The sequence below is a fragment of the Aricia agestis genome, chromosome 17, assembly GCF_905147365.1.
Source record: "Aricia agestis chromosome 17, ilAriAges1.1, whole genome shotgun sequence".
NCBI lineage: Eukaryota > Metazoa > Arthropoda > Insecta > Lepidoptera > Lycaenidae > Aricia > Aricia agestis.
This window is the reverse complement of record NC_056422.1, coordinates 608412-624551: the sequence shown is the minus strand read 5'-3', so window position 1 is coordinate 624551 and position 16140 is coordinate 608412. Positions and strand designations below refer to the sequence as shown.

Sequence of the window (16140 nt, the reverse complement as noted above, 5' to 3'; positions counted from 1 at the left end):
GAATTTTTTCACATTTCCAGAAACAACCGTTTAGCTGATAGAAGGGGGGGACACTGAACTGTAACGATTTCTTCCACTTAAAAACTTACTATTTCACAAATGGATCCCTAAATCGGAAAATATTTAATCTATGAATACTAATAATATTTAAAAAAACATATCCAACGACACCCCTGACCCCACACGATGGGGTGGACGCAAAAAAAATTATATTTTAATAAATAACATATTATATTTTTTTTAAGATTTTATATACGATTTTATGCAGAATTTTAGCTTTGTAGGTCCTATAGTATCTGAGCAAAACCGCGGACAGACACACGGACAGACAGACGGATGGACAGACCGAAACTACGGTAATAAGGGTTCCTGTTGACTACGGAACCCTAAAAAGGTTTATAACTAAGTGATAAGTTTCTAAAGCGATATTTTTATGATTGATACAGCTACTAAATAAAGAAAAAATATTCAATCGAATATGCGAAAATAGCACAGTGGGTATTCTAAATATAGCTCCTACTTCCAGGGAATCTTTAAGGAAATGTTGAGGAAATGGCCTCCGCCTGGCTGTCAGCAAATTGACACAAACACACTTATCAGCAATATTCAATATAGATAATGATAGGGATCTGCAGTAGGGTGGGCGGGAACGTAGGGCGGAAAATTATATTTCGCTACGGGCGGCGCAGACGCGATCCCGTTCCTGAAGGAATGCCACCGTAGAATCTTTGGATCACAGAAACAGGATTACAAGGATTATTTTTCCGACCCAAATATCGACCAATAGAATTGCACCATTCGACGTCACGTGGTACAACCTACATGGTATTATACTGATAATTTTTTGAAAATTTTCTCTGGTAGTTGCTATATATAAAAGACAAACACGTCAAACTGACAGGTTGAATTCAATTGTGTCTCATGGTGCAATTATATTGGCTGACATTTGGGACGGAAAAATAATCCCCCGAATACCACACGAGCTTCAAAATTATCTGGCATTTCCCTCAAGGTTCCCTGCAAACAAATAAAGTCGTCAAGTTTTTCAGGAAAAATCACTCGCGCTTCGCGCTCGTGATTTTTTAACCTGAAAAACTTGAATCCTTCATTTGTTTGCAACGAACCTATCGGGAAATATCCGATAATTTCGAAGCTCTTGTGGTATTATAAGTGAAAATTTTGACGTTTTGTCCTAAAAATGACTAATAAATTCTATGAAATTTTCTACTGTTATGATGCCATGAACTGATCATAATAATAAGCCCGGCTTTTTTAATACCTCGCACTTCATATCATGGAATCGGTAGAGGAATTGCCTAATGAAAAAACCGGCGTGTGAATATGTTTGCGTTGATTTGCCGATTGAACGAGTAAGTTGTAAGTTGGACAAAAAAATTTAAGACTTGTTCAGCCATGATGGACTACCACGATAGCGCAGCTGTCTAAGCTCTAAAGTAAGAACAAACGAAGTCGATCATTGACGAATACGCACTTCCACATGTCCATAATCGTCTGTAGTCTGTACTCTGTGTAATATATTTGTTCATCACACGCCTTTGCCATGTTCATACCCATTTATACTAGTGTACATAAGTCTGTCAGCTCTTCATGCCCAAGTCGCTGAATCGATTTTGCTGAAAATTGGTATGGAGATACCAATAGTCCCGGGAAAAACATAGGATACTTTCTATCGCGGAAAATGTACGGTTCTGGAGCGAAATGTGTCCCGTCTGCGGTAAACAGGAACACCTTTGATAACAAAATGGCGGCAGTGTAATTTCGCACTCCGCTGAGAAAAATGCCGACCCACTAGCTCGGAATATTAAACAACCTTTCTGGGACAAAGTTAATGTTGAAATTTAAAGATTCGTAGTTGTTTTTATATAAAATTAGGGGGCTGAGTCACCTGATGGAAAGCAGCTCCCGACACCTATGGATACACGCAACATCAGAAGAGTTGCAGGTGCGATGGCGGATGGTGGAATACGTGCTCTTCTTAGTAGTCTTTACATTATACTTTGTACAATCGTATGTTATTAAAAATTCAAGTTTGTGAGCATAATATGTATGTCTGTAGGTTCTCTATCTTGGCTCCGCCTACGAAAAAATTCTCTGTGATACAATATCATACATCCCACGCGAACTTGATACTTTTCCGGGATAAAAAGTAATAAACGTATGTCTTTATCACTTTACCTATAATTAATATCTGTTTTGTAGTTTTCTCGTGAAAGAGTATCAAATACCATCCTCGCAAACTTTTAAAACTGTGACTACCGTCTATTACCATTAGTTATGTATTTTAACTTTTACATCCATTTATATTTTGGGTCAAAATCAAATCAACCAAATACCAATACTCAGCACTCATAATTGTAAACTATCCAGAAACAAAATTCTAGCTGATAATTAATAGCTATTCTAGCTAAATATATATTAGCTTATAAGAGGAATTCTAGTAATAGCTGGTTGCTCGCCATTCTACAAAAGGAAGTAAAGTCAGCTGTTCATAACAATCGCGATTTGGCACAGAGGAGAGAACTGTAGGGAATCCCGTTTCAATTGTTACAGTACCTTTACAATTACATTACCAGTTCTAAAGTAACCCTTATATAGATGACATAAAGACCTTGCCAGAGGTAAAACAGTTGCGAATGCGCCAACTGATTTTTCGTGTTGACTCCCATTACAATTACATTACCAGCTATCGCGGATACTGCAAAGTAACCCTTATTCTGTTGCTGTTATGGCCCTGGCAGAGGTAAAATAGTTGTGAATCATAACAGCTGATTATATGACCCTTTTACGTCATTATGGTTGTATCATCACAATATTTTGTCAATAACCACACGACACCGAGGCGCAGATGTCCGCCGGGTGTAGCCGAGACCGCGGTGTACTCGTGCTGCACCAGATGTGATCACACCCGTCATACCTGGAACCGAAGTGCTTTATCCGGATAAACGGATAATGTGAAAATGAAAGTTTGGCCGTTAAACAGCTGATGAAGATTCAAAGAATATAAATTGATGAAATAACAATATATTAAGTATGTATTTGAATAAAGAATGATGCAATCAGTTGGGACTGGATTTGAAATTTGACACAATTGGTCAGACGCTAATGTAGGCTAACGTAATATACCAAAACTAGGCAGCTCTGCAAATATCATATTATTATGTACACGCGTCGAATTGTTAATATCCTTTTCTTGAAGTCGGTTAAAATAAAATGATAGTAAGTACATACATACTTTAAGGTATGTATGAGACATGAGTCCCTTAGGTAGAGTTCACTGTGAAAGTAGCAGTGCTGGGAGTTGGTTTTTTTTTAAGTTGAGACTTATTAGTTACAAGCTTTTGCCCGCGGCTTCGCTCGCATTAAGAAGTAGTATATACAAACTTTCATGCCCTATTTTAACCCCTTGGGGTTGGAATTTATCAAAATCCTTTCTTAGCGGATGCCTACGTCATAACATCTACCTGCATGCAAAATTTCAGCCCGATCCGTCCAGTGGTTTGGGCTGTGCGTTGATAGATCACCATGTCAGTCAGTCACCTTTGAGTTTTATATATATAGACTAGCTGTCCCGGTGAACTTCGTGTCACTTTAAAACCTTCCCTGGACATCTACGAATATTTTAAGACTAAAATTAGCCCAATCCGTTCAGCCGTTTTCGAGTTTTAGCGTTACTAAGACAATTGAAAATCCATTTTATATATAAAAGTGTTGTTTTTAGACTTTTTCAGGAAATTTAATTTTTTTTTCTCTCCATAAGAACCATCCTCGTACTTCAAGGAATATTTTAAAAAAAGAATTAGCGAAATCGGTCCAACCGTTCTCGACTTTTGCGCTTAGCAACACATTCAGCGACTCATTTTTATATTATAGACTAGATGTCCCGCGCGGCTTCGCCCGCGTAAATTAGAAATTTTACAGAATCCGTAGGTACATTTTCCCATAAAAAATATTTCCCCCGTTTTTCCCACATTTTCCTGAGTTTCTTCTGTCGTATTAGTCTTAGAGTAATAATATAATATAACCTTCTCGATAAATGATGAGTCTTACTCGATAAATGATCTATCTAACACTGAGATAAGTTTTTAAATCGGACCTGTAGTTTCTGAGATTGACGCGTTCAAGCAAACATACTCTTCAGGTTTATAATATTAGGTAGATATAGATTTTTTTTAATTATCGCTTGACAAACTCGAGTCTCGATCTAAAAGACTATGATATGGTAGTGATGATGATGATGATGATGATGATGAAGAATGTAATTTGCATAGTAGCATATGCTTTCTGTTCTTAAAACAACGCCGAAACTCCCAAACTTGTATCTATAAAGAATCAGGAATTCTCTCAGCACCTTCCGAACCACAGTATACCAGGTATATCTCGGTGCAAAATCTTACTTGTTGGTAGCATATGCTTAGAATACTTCTCACGAAACCGAAGTCACCATATGTTTCCCTATAAGTTTTGAGGAGTTCCCTCGATTACTTATGGATCCTTCATCAGATCATCACTTTTCTGAATATAATACCAAATTGGGATTACCAAATATATACCCAAATATATACCCTATATACCAAAAGAAAAATTTTGAAAATCGGTTAACCAACGGCGGAGTAATCGTTGAATATAAGAAAACGAACATAACACCTCCCCCATTTTGAAAGTCGGTTAAAATTGTAGCCTATGTGTTATTTATTTAATATTTTAATCAGCACATGAATTGAATAACAAAATTTTTTTCAAATTAATCGTAGCACCATCTGTCAGGACAAACTAAAATTGAAATAGAATAATATTGAATGCGATGATAACGCCGTCCGCCGGATCTAATGTAAAACATTCCAAAATCAACAACTCCTTATAAATAAGAAATTAATTGAAAAAACATTTTCCAGTAGACCAAACTGTAAATCTAAACCATTCTCGAATCTCCACGAACACACACAAAAAATTTCATCAAAATTGGCCAAGATAAGATAAATCCGTTCAGCCGTTCTCGAGTTTTAGCGAGACTAACGAACAGCAATTGATTTTTATATATATAGATTTATCTTTCGATTTCTATATAGTCTTATTAAAAAAATAATCGGACAGAGTAACAACTTAAGTTAGCTAAAATAAAAAAATAATCGGACAGAGTAACAACTGAAGTTAGCTAAAATTGTGTTTATTTATGTACTATGTATTTTGAGACTATGCAATTTTGTCGCGTTCGCGATTCACTTTCACTTTTGTTGAGTTTCAGAACGCGATATTAGGTCCTCCAACGCGCACGCGAATTTGAACTTTATGCAGCGGTAATAAATTACAAATTGACTCTCCATTTTATTTAGAAAACGTTTGTATGGGAAATAGAAAAATGCTGTTTTGAGGATTTTCCCGGCGATTATTCGAATTTTTCTCACCTTTTAAACCTTCCCTAGACCTCCACGAATAATTCAAGACCAAGATAAGATAAATCCGTTCAGCCGTTCTCGAGTTTTAGCGAGACTAACGAACAGCAATTGATTTTTATATATATAGATTACATCGCGGTCCCAAACTTTTACGTCTGTGTCGAGTAACAGGCAGTCGCCTGTTTGGTCTGTTTCCTTCCATCAAATTGACAAAACTTTGTAAAAAGAGATAACGAATAACTATATCAAAGAGCTTTATTAACTTTTAAAGTGAAATAAATTAACGGTTAGATTTTTATCCAGTTAAAGGTAATAACATAATAGTTAAAAACGGTTTAAGCCGTAGTTCTAATCGAATGTTTGATGTGTAGTGATTTAACTGTAGCAGTTAAATTATGACCGTTAAACACGAAGCGCGGTTTAAGCGACCTTTGCTGAGAATCGACTATGTAGTCTGTAGTAACTCATACGAGTTACTACAGACTACATAGTCGGTAACCTACCCTACGGTACGCCCTGTCGTAATGTTAAAGTGTCTTCAACGAGAGTGCCTTTACTTATTAACTTCATTTTATACCTACAAATGTAATCGTGGGAGAGCCATGCTTCGGCACGAATGGGCTGGCTCGACCGGAGAAATACCACGTTCTCACAGAAAACCGGCGTGAAACAGCGCTTGCGCTGTATTTCGCCGAGTGAGTGAGTTTACCGGAGGCCCAACCCCCTACCCTATTCCCTTCCCTACCCTCCCCTATTCCCTTCCCTTCCCTTCTCTAACCTCCTCTATTCCCTTCTCTTCCTTTCCTTACCCTCCCCTATTACCCTGATCCCTCTTAAAAGGCCGGCAACACACTTGCAGCTCTTCTGATGCTGCGAGTGTCCATGGGCGACGGAATGTTGCTTTCCATCAGGTGACCCGTTTGCTCGTTTGCCCCCTTATTTCATTAAAAAAAAATCGCAATAAACAGTGGAAATAAATTAGACACAAATTCCACGAAATTGCTAACTAGCAGGCAGTACTGCCTCATCACGTTTAGGATGACCATTGACCACCATAGAAAGGGTATTTCCACGGTGGAACAGACCAAGTGACTGATTGACAATGGAAATCTATGATTTTCTTGTTTCCAAAAGTTTCTCGTTACGTCTTTTCTCATTTCTACTGCGGCAATACTGCCGTTTGGACCAATGTCATGGCGAGAATACATTGCGCATAGAACGCCAGTTTACTGCATGAAGATTTAAGGTCCACGCAAAATGTTCTTTATGCCCCATCCTTACTTTCCAAACGGTCGTGTTAAGGAGTGAGCACACTGAGACGGGCCGTGCCGGGGGCCGGGGCTCAGCGTGCCGGGGCTCATCGCAAAAATCCGCCTCCATACAATTTGTATGGAAGAGGATGCGCGTATCGCACACTGTGTCGGGGCGCAGCAGATTTCCGTTTCCATACAAATTGTATGGAGGCGGATTTTTGCGATGAGCCCCGGCACGGCCCGTCTCAGTGTGCTCACTCCTAAATACATTATTATGTAGATTATTATTCATAATTTCAAAGCATGCTCTCGATTGCGTCAGGATGACTCATATGAAATTTTATTTTTCACTGACAATAAAAACCGGATTTTTCTACATTTTATGTGGTTTTTATGTAAATTCTTTCCGTTATATCGATATTATCATAAATACGACCGCGAATGTGACTGATAACTACCATAATTACTTTTAATAGTCGATAACAATAATATCTAAGTGTTGGTAAATATGTTTTTGTTGTTATTGTACGGAAGGTCGATATAATATTCATTAAAACATTTAGTTTTTTTTTGTAAGAAGATAACTAATTAATTAAAATTGGGTTGGCTCAATTAATTTAAAACTTTATTTTAAGTTTTGTCACTGCCCCCTGGTGGTTTAACAAGATAGTCGTATGACGTGTCATAGTGACCGTCCACACTTTTTTTTTTTAATGAAATAAGGGGCAAACGAGCAAACGGGTTACCTGATGGAAAGCAACTTCCGCCCATGGACACTCGTAGCATTAGAAGAGCTGCAGGTGCATTGCCGGCCTTTTAAGAGGGAATAGGGTAGGGGAGGGTAGGGAAGGGAATAGGGTAGCACTCTATATTAGCTTCATGGGTAGGGGATTGGGCCTCCGGTAAACTCACTCACTCGGCGAAACACAACGCAAACGCTGTTTCACGCCGGTTTTCTGTAAGCCCGTGGTATTTCTCCGGTCGAGCCGGCCCATTCGTGCCGAAGTATGGCTCTACCTCGTATCAAATTATTCTTCTATCACACTTACTTGATTTGATGACTAAATAATTTACAATACCTCTTATACCTTAAATAAGTAAGATAATAATATTGTTCATTAATAAGGGGTTTCTAGGCAACGGGTAGGTAAGTATTTCCGTGAAATTTTGTGCTGTGTAGGGTTTTAATGGGAGCAAAATAATCCAGGCTCGTGGAGAACCACGCATTTTTAAGTTATTTACTCCTAGAAAAGCTCAATCTGCCAGGCAATATTCTTAATGCTAATATAATTCAAGTAAATATAAATTTTCTAGCATATTTGTAGCTATATCGACTTATATCACGGATGCAGTGTGTTCGTGATCACTGATCAGTGATCACAATTCAAAGCAACGTGAGCAGTATCAGACAGGCTGTGACTTGTGAGCTGTGATATCACTTATCAGAGTGATATCACAGCTTACAGCCGCACCCGGTTGAATCATAAAAAATAATGTAAGTAGTAATATTTTAAATAGGTAGGTAAATTCAGAGGGGAACTTGGCTATTATAATGAGTCAAAATCTAAACAAAAATAGGGGAAGTCGAGATAATTTGAGCCGAAAAAGAGCTTAGCATTGCCTTTTTCATAATTTGGACAATCGAATTTCTTGAAAGATATAATTTTTTTTACATAATATTAATAAAATTAACAGCCGGGCTAAAATGGTCGCTTTGGAGAATCATATTATGAATCATAATATAATTTATTTTCTAAAAATCGCAAAATGCAAGCCTGCTTGCAATTCATGTCTAGTAATTCGTACTAATTTGACATTGACAGTTTTGACAATTCATTTGCTGAATTGATTGAGAGGAGCCCCAATTTTAGCCCCGCTGATGTAGCATTTATTGCCATAATAATATGCGTTATACGAATATGCTTGAGAACCTCAAAGGAAGATCCTTCGACGAAGCCATTAGCCATGTCATTTTTGAGTTGCCTGAAACTTTGACAGCGCGATCCAGGGTTGTACGCCTTTTAGTCTGCAACAACGTCAGTAATCAGTATGAATATTATATTATGTGTTTAAGATTCGCAGATCTACAGGATAAGCACAAAATAAAAGCCAAGACCAAAACTTAGCTCTAAAAGAGAGCTCAAAAATTTAATTTATCATGATTCAGAAAATAGAGTATCTAATCAGTTCTCCAGGAATATCAAAGAATATACAATATACTATATGAATGTTCTATCGCTCGTATAAAGTAACACGCCGGAGCCGAACAGTCTGCGAGTCACCTGATAGCAGTGATAAGACCACTTCTAGAAACTGCCACGCGACTGACGCGTGATGTGTCACGATGACGCGTGATGATACTGATGACAGGTGCCTTCCTGTCACCGGTGATCGAGAACTGGTGATGATTTCGTCACTACGGATGCATGATAAATTAATCATTCGAATCTAGTTTCTTATGCAATAATGCAAAATATAGAATTGTGTAGAAAATAAATTTAAAACAAGTTTATTTTGTAAAACTGCTTCTCACTTTCAAAGTAGGGAATTACTAGCGTTTTTAATTAAATATTACTAGATGACCCCATCCTAACTCATAAGGCGGGTCCACATCAAGCAAGCAGCCTCAAGCAAAGACTTCTATTTAACGTCCGTTTAGGCGGGTCCACACCAAGCGAGCAGCCTCGGACGAGGCCCGCCGCGCGCGATATACGGGCGAGGCATGGTCGCCGAGAGCGAGGTGGATGGGCGTACACAGAGAGGCAGCCTCGCTCAAACATACGATGGCGTCGCATGTACGCACAGCCGTGGCAGCTTATGCTTTTATTTTGCTATACACAGCTATAAAAAATAGGAGAATCTAGTCTGTATGATCCTAACAAAGACTCCGTTTTTTTTAGATCCTTAACAGGAATATTTATTTTGCGGCTGATTTCTCTCCAAGAATATTCCTTCATCCCCCTGTTAGTGTAATTGGGATCCCTGGCAACCCAGAGCCATACATTTAGCAACGTCCACACCACAGACTACTAAGAGATACTACACCAAGCGAGGGTACGGCCTCGCCCGAGGCTGCTCGCTTGGTGTGGACCCGCCTTACCCCTTTATACCCCTTGCCTCCTAAATTATATTAAACTTTCCCCGTTTTTATATTCCCCGATACAAGACAATCGATTCAGCCGTTCTCGACTTTTAGAGAGACTATCAAACAATTTATTTAGATTAAAATATAAATACAATTTTTTTCTCCTTCGGTGTACTTGCATAAATGCATAGTAGAAATAGATACGAAGTTCACCAGGTCATCTAGTTTATTAATATTTATTTAATTTTTATTCTTTACTCAATTATAATTTATAATATTGCAACACCAGATTTCTTTTCTTCTAGAAATAAAAAATGATGACAGATTATAAATTAAAAATGTCATGAAATGTTTTGATGAGTGATCAGTTGATCACTACTGAATCAGTGATCGTGAGATGATGATTCGCGCTTTTGTCAGTGTCATGCAGTTTGCATGACAGGTGTATTGTAATGTATGTGTCGTGACATTTCGTGCACACGTGGTAAGCCACCTGCTCTGTAACTAGGACAACAAACTTGCTGCTGACTTGGTGATTTGGCAGTTGGCGGTAGCATTTTCCGCCCGAGTCGATGCCCAAAAATTTGACATAAATCTTGAGGTTCCTTTTTTCTCAATTCCTCACACGACTCAACCTATCCGCACTCAACTCAATATATTTTATGTGAAGTATTGTGGAGGAAATCTCAAACTGCCGCACTCAGAGTGGAATCACAGTGGAACATTAACACTCTCACTGCCATACGGGCCGCCGGCGGGTCGTATGTTTTCGAGTACGGCACGCCGTCTATATGTTACACTAAGCGAGACTAGCAAGCCGTACGGGCTGCCGGCGTACCGTATCTTTCGCGCCAAATTCTTACAAAATTTCAGTTATGATTTCAAACAATTGACAAGTTTGTCACGCCACACCTAATAATGAATCATTAGCCCGCCGGCCGCCCGCACGGCTTGCAAGAATCGCATTTTCGCGCGCTTTTTGTGGAATTGCATTGTTTTTTTGTGCATTTCGCTAATTGAACGTTTTTTTAATCATTATGTCGGACTCTGAGGATGACCCAGACTACCAGCCATCCACCTAGAAATTCTATCCAAGTGCGTATTCCGAATGGTTTGCCAACATCCATAGCTCTATTATAAGGCCTATGCTGTCCCACTGCTGGGAAAAGGCCAGGTAAGGGAATAATTGTGTTATTTTATTAATAAAAACTAATTTTCTTTAATTTTTAATAGCTTTTTTTTATTTTTGTAATAACCCGCTTAGAAATCCCATAAATTTAAAGATACAGCCATGTTTTTTTTTTTGGATTGAAGGTATAGAAGTAAACTTTTAATCTGGTAGCTTTACTTTTCTATAATAGCAGGCCACGCACTACAAAATTGATATGAAATTACAAGGTCGTAGCGGACCGCACGGCGTGCTGGTCAAAATAAACAGTGAGCCCGCCAGCGGCCCGTATGGCCTGCTAAACTCATTACTGAATTTTCACCTTGGCCTGCAAGGGTAGACAAAATTACGGCCGCTGGCGTCCCGCACGGCCTGCTGCACTGAAAAAATCTTTATAAGGGTGGCAGTGAGAGTGTTAATTACCTACTAAATGTAATTCAATATTTTAACATAAGCCTAGTTTTTATTATTCGTAGCATAAGCCCCATACATTATCTGTCAAACTCTTCATTAAATTGGAGGTTAATCATCATTTAAATGTCTCTGAGTACGTCGGTAAGGGCATAAGTTTTAAGTGAATTAAAAGTTATGGCCTAATTTACAATGAAAACAAAATGAATTAAAACTCAGTACTTAGTAACTAATATGGTAGTAATAACCAATTATATTAAGTCGTCGAAATTGTTGCCACTTGTCATGTTGCATTTTTTTTATTGCGATTGCGATATAGCCGCGTCTTGTTTACATTTAAGTACTTAGATCAAAATTAAATGAAACCAAAGTATTATTGACTATTTGATTATTGACTAAAACAATTAAGTAAGTAGTAATTTAGTAGGTCTAAGAGAGAGAACAAGACGTATTAGGTATGACAATATTATGTTCTCTGATGAAATTAACTTTTTTTTTTGCTAATTTTATTATTAATAACAAAAAACATAAAAAACGAATCAAATTATTTACAAAGAATTCTTATACGAGCTTCCCCTAAAAGCAAATCGCAATCTTAAAATTGCACAATTCAATTTGAATCTTATCGCTCTGACCTTAAGGTTCAAATACCCATAACAAAGCCGTTAAAGCGAGAGGTTGTATGAAGCGGCGGTGTGCGAAAGAGACGAAGCGTGCTTGCTACGATCAATACTTAGTTCGACGCCTACAGTTGTTCCTTGTGGACGTATAAGATTTTTTATTTATTGTTTTCGTAATCAGTTGAGTAATACACTGTTGGTTCTTGGTGGAAATTCATGTTTACATTAATAATACACAACTTTTGTACACAGTTTTCTAATTTGACGTGTTTTTAACCTTGAGATGGTAATCAGATGCTTCGGGTGCGGCTGGCGAGGTTACGAGGAGCCACGACGATCTTATCATAGGTAAGCATAATATCTTTTTGGGGTTCCGTACCCAATTTCTCCCCGAAGTCTCAGTATGGAGTCCCGTTTTCCCCATAGGGTAAAACGGGACTCCATACTGAGACTTCGATGTCTATTCATATTCTGTCTCAAGAACCGCTGTAACTAGACTTTGACAGATTGTAATCTGTTGCCGCTATAACCAACGATATCAAAATACGTTCTAATTCTATGGCTATAACGACAATTACTAAATTTAAAATTAAATAGACATTTAAAAGGGGAGCTCCCATACAAAAAAAAACACAATTTGGCCTATTTTTGCTCTATAACGGTACGGAACCCTTCGTGCGCGAGACCGACTCGCACTTGTCCGATTATTTCTGAATAGCACTAGACCAGCGGTAGGCAATTTGCAACAGGCGGACGCGGACCGCGAAAAAATATCCCGCGAAAACCGTTTGTTGAATTAAAAAGTAGTCAGAGGGCTTAGCCAACACGTTTTCTTTATGATAATCGCCGCAATTGACATAAGCGTTCAATAATAATAATAATATTAAGATGACATTCAAGTTCAACTCGTGTCATGTCAGTTGCAAACATTTGAACTAGTGATTCTGTAATAAACCGATAAAGTCTTAGGTAATCGCTTCCTTACAGAATCGCGTCGATCGGCGATTCTATGAAGAATCAGTAAATAAAACGTGTTGGCTAAGCCCCCAGTTTCATTTCTTACGGCCTATCTCCATGAGTGCCCATAAGTCCAATAGTTTTGTAGTAATTATTGTAAAAGTAATCAATTTAGTAAAATGCTCTAAAATGAGTTTTGAAAAGGATCGCCAGAGTAGACAGAATGATATGTCTATTGTGGGATCGCTAAATGTGATTTCCCGATCTTTGTTCTTAAGAGGAGTCCACACCGCCGTTTTTCCATACAAACGTTGTCCCCTGTTTCCTCCCGGTAAAAAAATGCCGGTAGAGTTATGATTTTTTTCCTGAATATCTATGGCCACTATTAGCATGTCCCTATGTTTTCTTTTTTTCATAATTTTATTATTAAAAAAGATAAGAACGTCCAAAACCCCAAAAAAATGGCCAGATTTTCCTCTGTGTTCAAACACCCAGAAAACAAAACTGGCTGAAATATACAAAAAAAATAAAACATAGGAACACAGCTCAAGCCTTGCTTTAATTCTTAATGAAAAAGTACTTAAATCGGTTAAGTTTTAGAGAAGGAATCAGCGGACAACGAATCGAAGATTTTCTGTTCTTTTATTACAACTTTTGTCGTGTTGTCTCTATCGCGCTCTGCGGTGGGAGACTTGAGATTGGTGAGACAGCAATACACTTTCAAACACCTATTTTCAATTTCTCTCGCCCCTGGTGTATCCTCTTAAGCGACCGCGACCGACAAGGATTCAAATAAAATGGCATTTTGGGAACACCCATAAATTACCTACGTCACAACTCACACGATTTCTAGTGTGACGTGATGATGACGACCTCTGTGGCTCAATTGGTTGAGTGTGTGGCAGCTCAAGCCGGGGGTCGCGAACAAAAAAGTTTTCACTGTTCCCGGGTCTGGATGTGTATTAAATATGTGTGTATCTTTATTCTTTAATACACATCCAGACCCGGGAACAGTGAAAACACACTTTGTCGATCCCCTAACCCCCCCTCTTTGGGGGAGGAAGATGAAAGTGACGACTGACGTAGAGAAAAATTATACCTAGTATAACCAATGTCATAAAGTGGCATTTTATTTGAATGTTTGTTGCGGCCGCGTTGATCGAATAAACCTTAAGTTGTAGTAAAGTGATACGAGTAAGACGGGGTAACGAAATGGATCCGTACAATCGCTACTTATTTTCGACAATTTTTTTAATAAATTGCACCAATTTCTAGATTTCCTACCGATGCGAATCTGCAACAGCAGTGGCTAGATGCCATAGGGAAAACTGGTCCAGTGAACCGACGGACCGCGCTCTGCAATATCCACTTCGAGGAGTCCTGCTTCAGATACGGCCTGGTCCGGGGCCACAGGATCCTGAGGATGGGCAGCGTCCCCACCCTGCAGACCGGGAGACTCCCCAGCATGATGGTCAGCATCAGTAGCTCGGGAAACCTGGAGATAGACGGCCATCCGGGGCAGGCTGGCGACGAAATGGAAGAAGTGACGGTTAAAATTGAGGTGGGTTTCAGTTTGCTTGTGATTACATGATATGAATTGCGCAATTCCAAACTCTACCCCTATACCCTAGACAATCCACCAACCAACCCTTAATATTGCAATATGTCCTATCATTTTCAGAAAGAAGATTCCGATTCGGACGACGATAACGATAGGATCGCCGGAGCGACTTTCTCCGACGATCCCACCTCCAGTCCGAAGCCCAAACGCCAGAAATTGCCAGAACCGGTAACCATAATTCGCTTTCTGAATTCATTCTTCAGTTTCATATTTTGTGTAGATTCTGTCGCTAGCTATTTAACGTATGCAATTGCATATGTTGAATATATAATTTTAAAATACCGTCAAGGCCACGGTAGGCTGTAGCAACTAGCAACCCATGCATGTCATCGATGGATGGTCGTAATGTTTGCTTTATTTCATTCCCTTGTTTATCCACCAGATCCAGACATCATCGGTAAAGGTGGACATTAAAAAGGAGGCTTCGGACTCTGAGCAGTCTGGTGATTCCCTCGAGGACTGTTGGGAGGACAGGGTTATCGCAGCCCTTGACCAGGTGAAGAAGGGGAATCGAAAATCGAAAGGGGACCCTTTCGCTTTGTACGGGAAACTCGTGGCATCGGAGCTGAGAAGGCTGCCCTCGCGCACCTCCGCCAAGTTGAAGCCGGCCATCTTGAATCTCATACGGCGGGTGGCGGTAATTGATGACGTTGGTGGTGCACGAAAATCGAAAAAAAGAAAACAGAATTATAAAGAAGAAAAAAAATAAGACTTTCCTTGATAGGACACATTGAAGAGAAACAGCACAATTTCGAGACCACCAAATTATTAGACTCCGATTATTTGTTTTGCTGGTTCCCATACAATAGGAAAATCATAGGAAGAAGCTAGGAGTTATAATCTACTTTAAATAGGGATTTGTGGCATTGTGGTGTGTGTGTGTATTCTTAATCGATTTTAATAACGCTTGAAATTATAATAATGTAATAGAAGCAGCCAAAATGTGCCAAATCTGAAGAGAAGATGGTATAAAGTGTTTTTGTAAATAAACTATTTTGATATAAGTAGGTCTTGAATTTAATTTTGTAACCGTTCGTTTCCGAAGCTCTAATATTGTCCTACTTACTTCGTAGTTCGTATTCAGATTTACTAACGACCGCCGAAAACAAAGAGGTTTGACGTGTTTGTGTGTATATTCGTTCCATTGTAGCTAAGACATAGACGAAACCAATTTTAATCTTGTTTAAAAAGATGTAAGTGCAATGTTTTCACGCTAGAGGCAGCCCGCAGCAGTAAACAAAAAATTTGTTTGACGTTTGATAACGTTTCTGTCAATATTCTGACATGACGTGTGAAATATCCCAGAAATATATCGGATTTTGGTCGGATTATTTACTGTATACATGCTAGTAGTGCCCTCTGCTTAAAATTCCCGATTAGAAAAATTGAAAATGTCTTTAGCATTTATCATCATCGGGTCTCATCTCATCAAAACAAAAGCTACTTACATTTTCTTATAATATACAAGGTGTAACAAAAATAAGTGATAACACTTTAGGGTGTGTATGTGTTCCTTATAGAGAGTTCACTGTGAAAGTAGCAGCGCTGAAAGACCAAAAATTTTTTCACTTTTGTATGGGCAAGCGCCCGAACGTCACGAGTTTCCTCATA

The 16140-nt window shown here is 38.7% G+C and overlaps 1 protein-coding gene across 1 annotated transcript in view; it reads left to right on the top strand.

Annotated features, from left to right (window-relative positions):
• Positions 1-15536, top strand: part of LOC121735606 — a 39368-nt gene extending 23832 nt beyond the window's left edge. Inside the window, exons 4-7 of the mRNA XM_042126468.1 lie at positions 12246-12299; positions 14184-14469; positions 14590-14697; positions 14912-15536. Coding sequence (XP_041982402.1) covers positions 12246-12299; positions 14184-14469; positions 14590-14697; positions 14912-15238 — 775 coding nt within the window. The 3' untranslated portion in view covers positions 15239-15536. The remainder of the gene's footprint in view (positions 1-12245; positions 12300-14183; positions 14470-14589; positions 14698-14911) is intronic.
• The last annotated feature ends 604 nt before the right edge of the window (positions 15537-16140 follow it).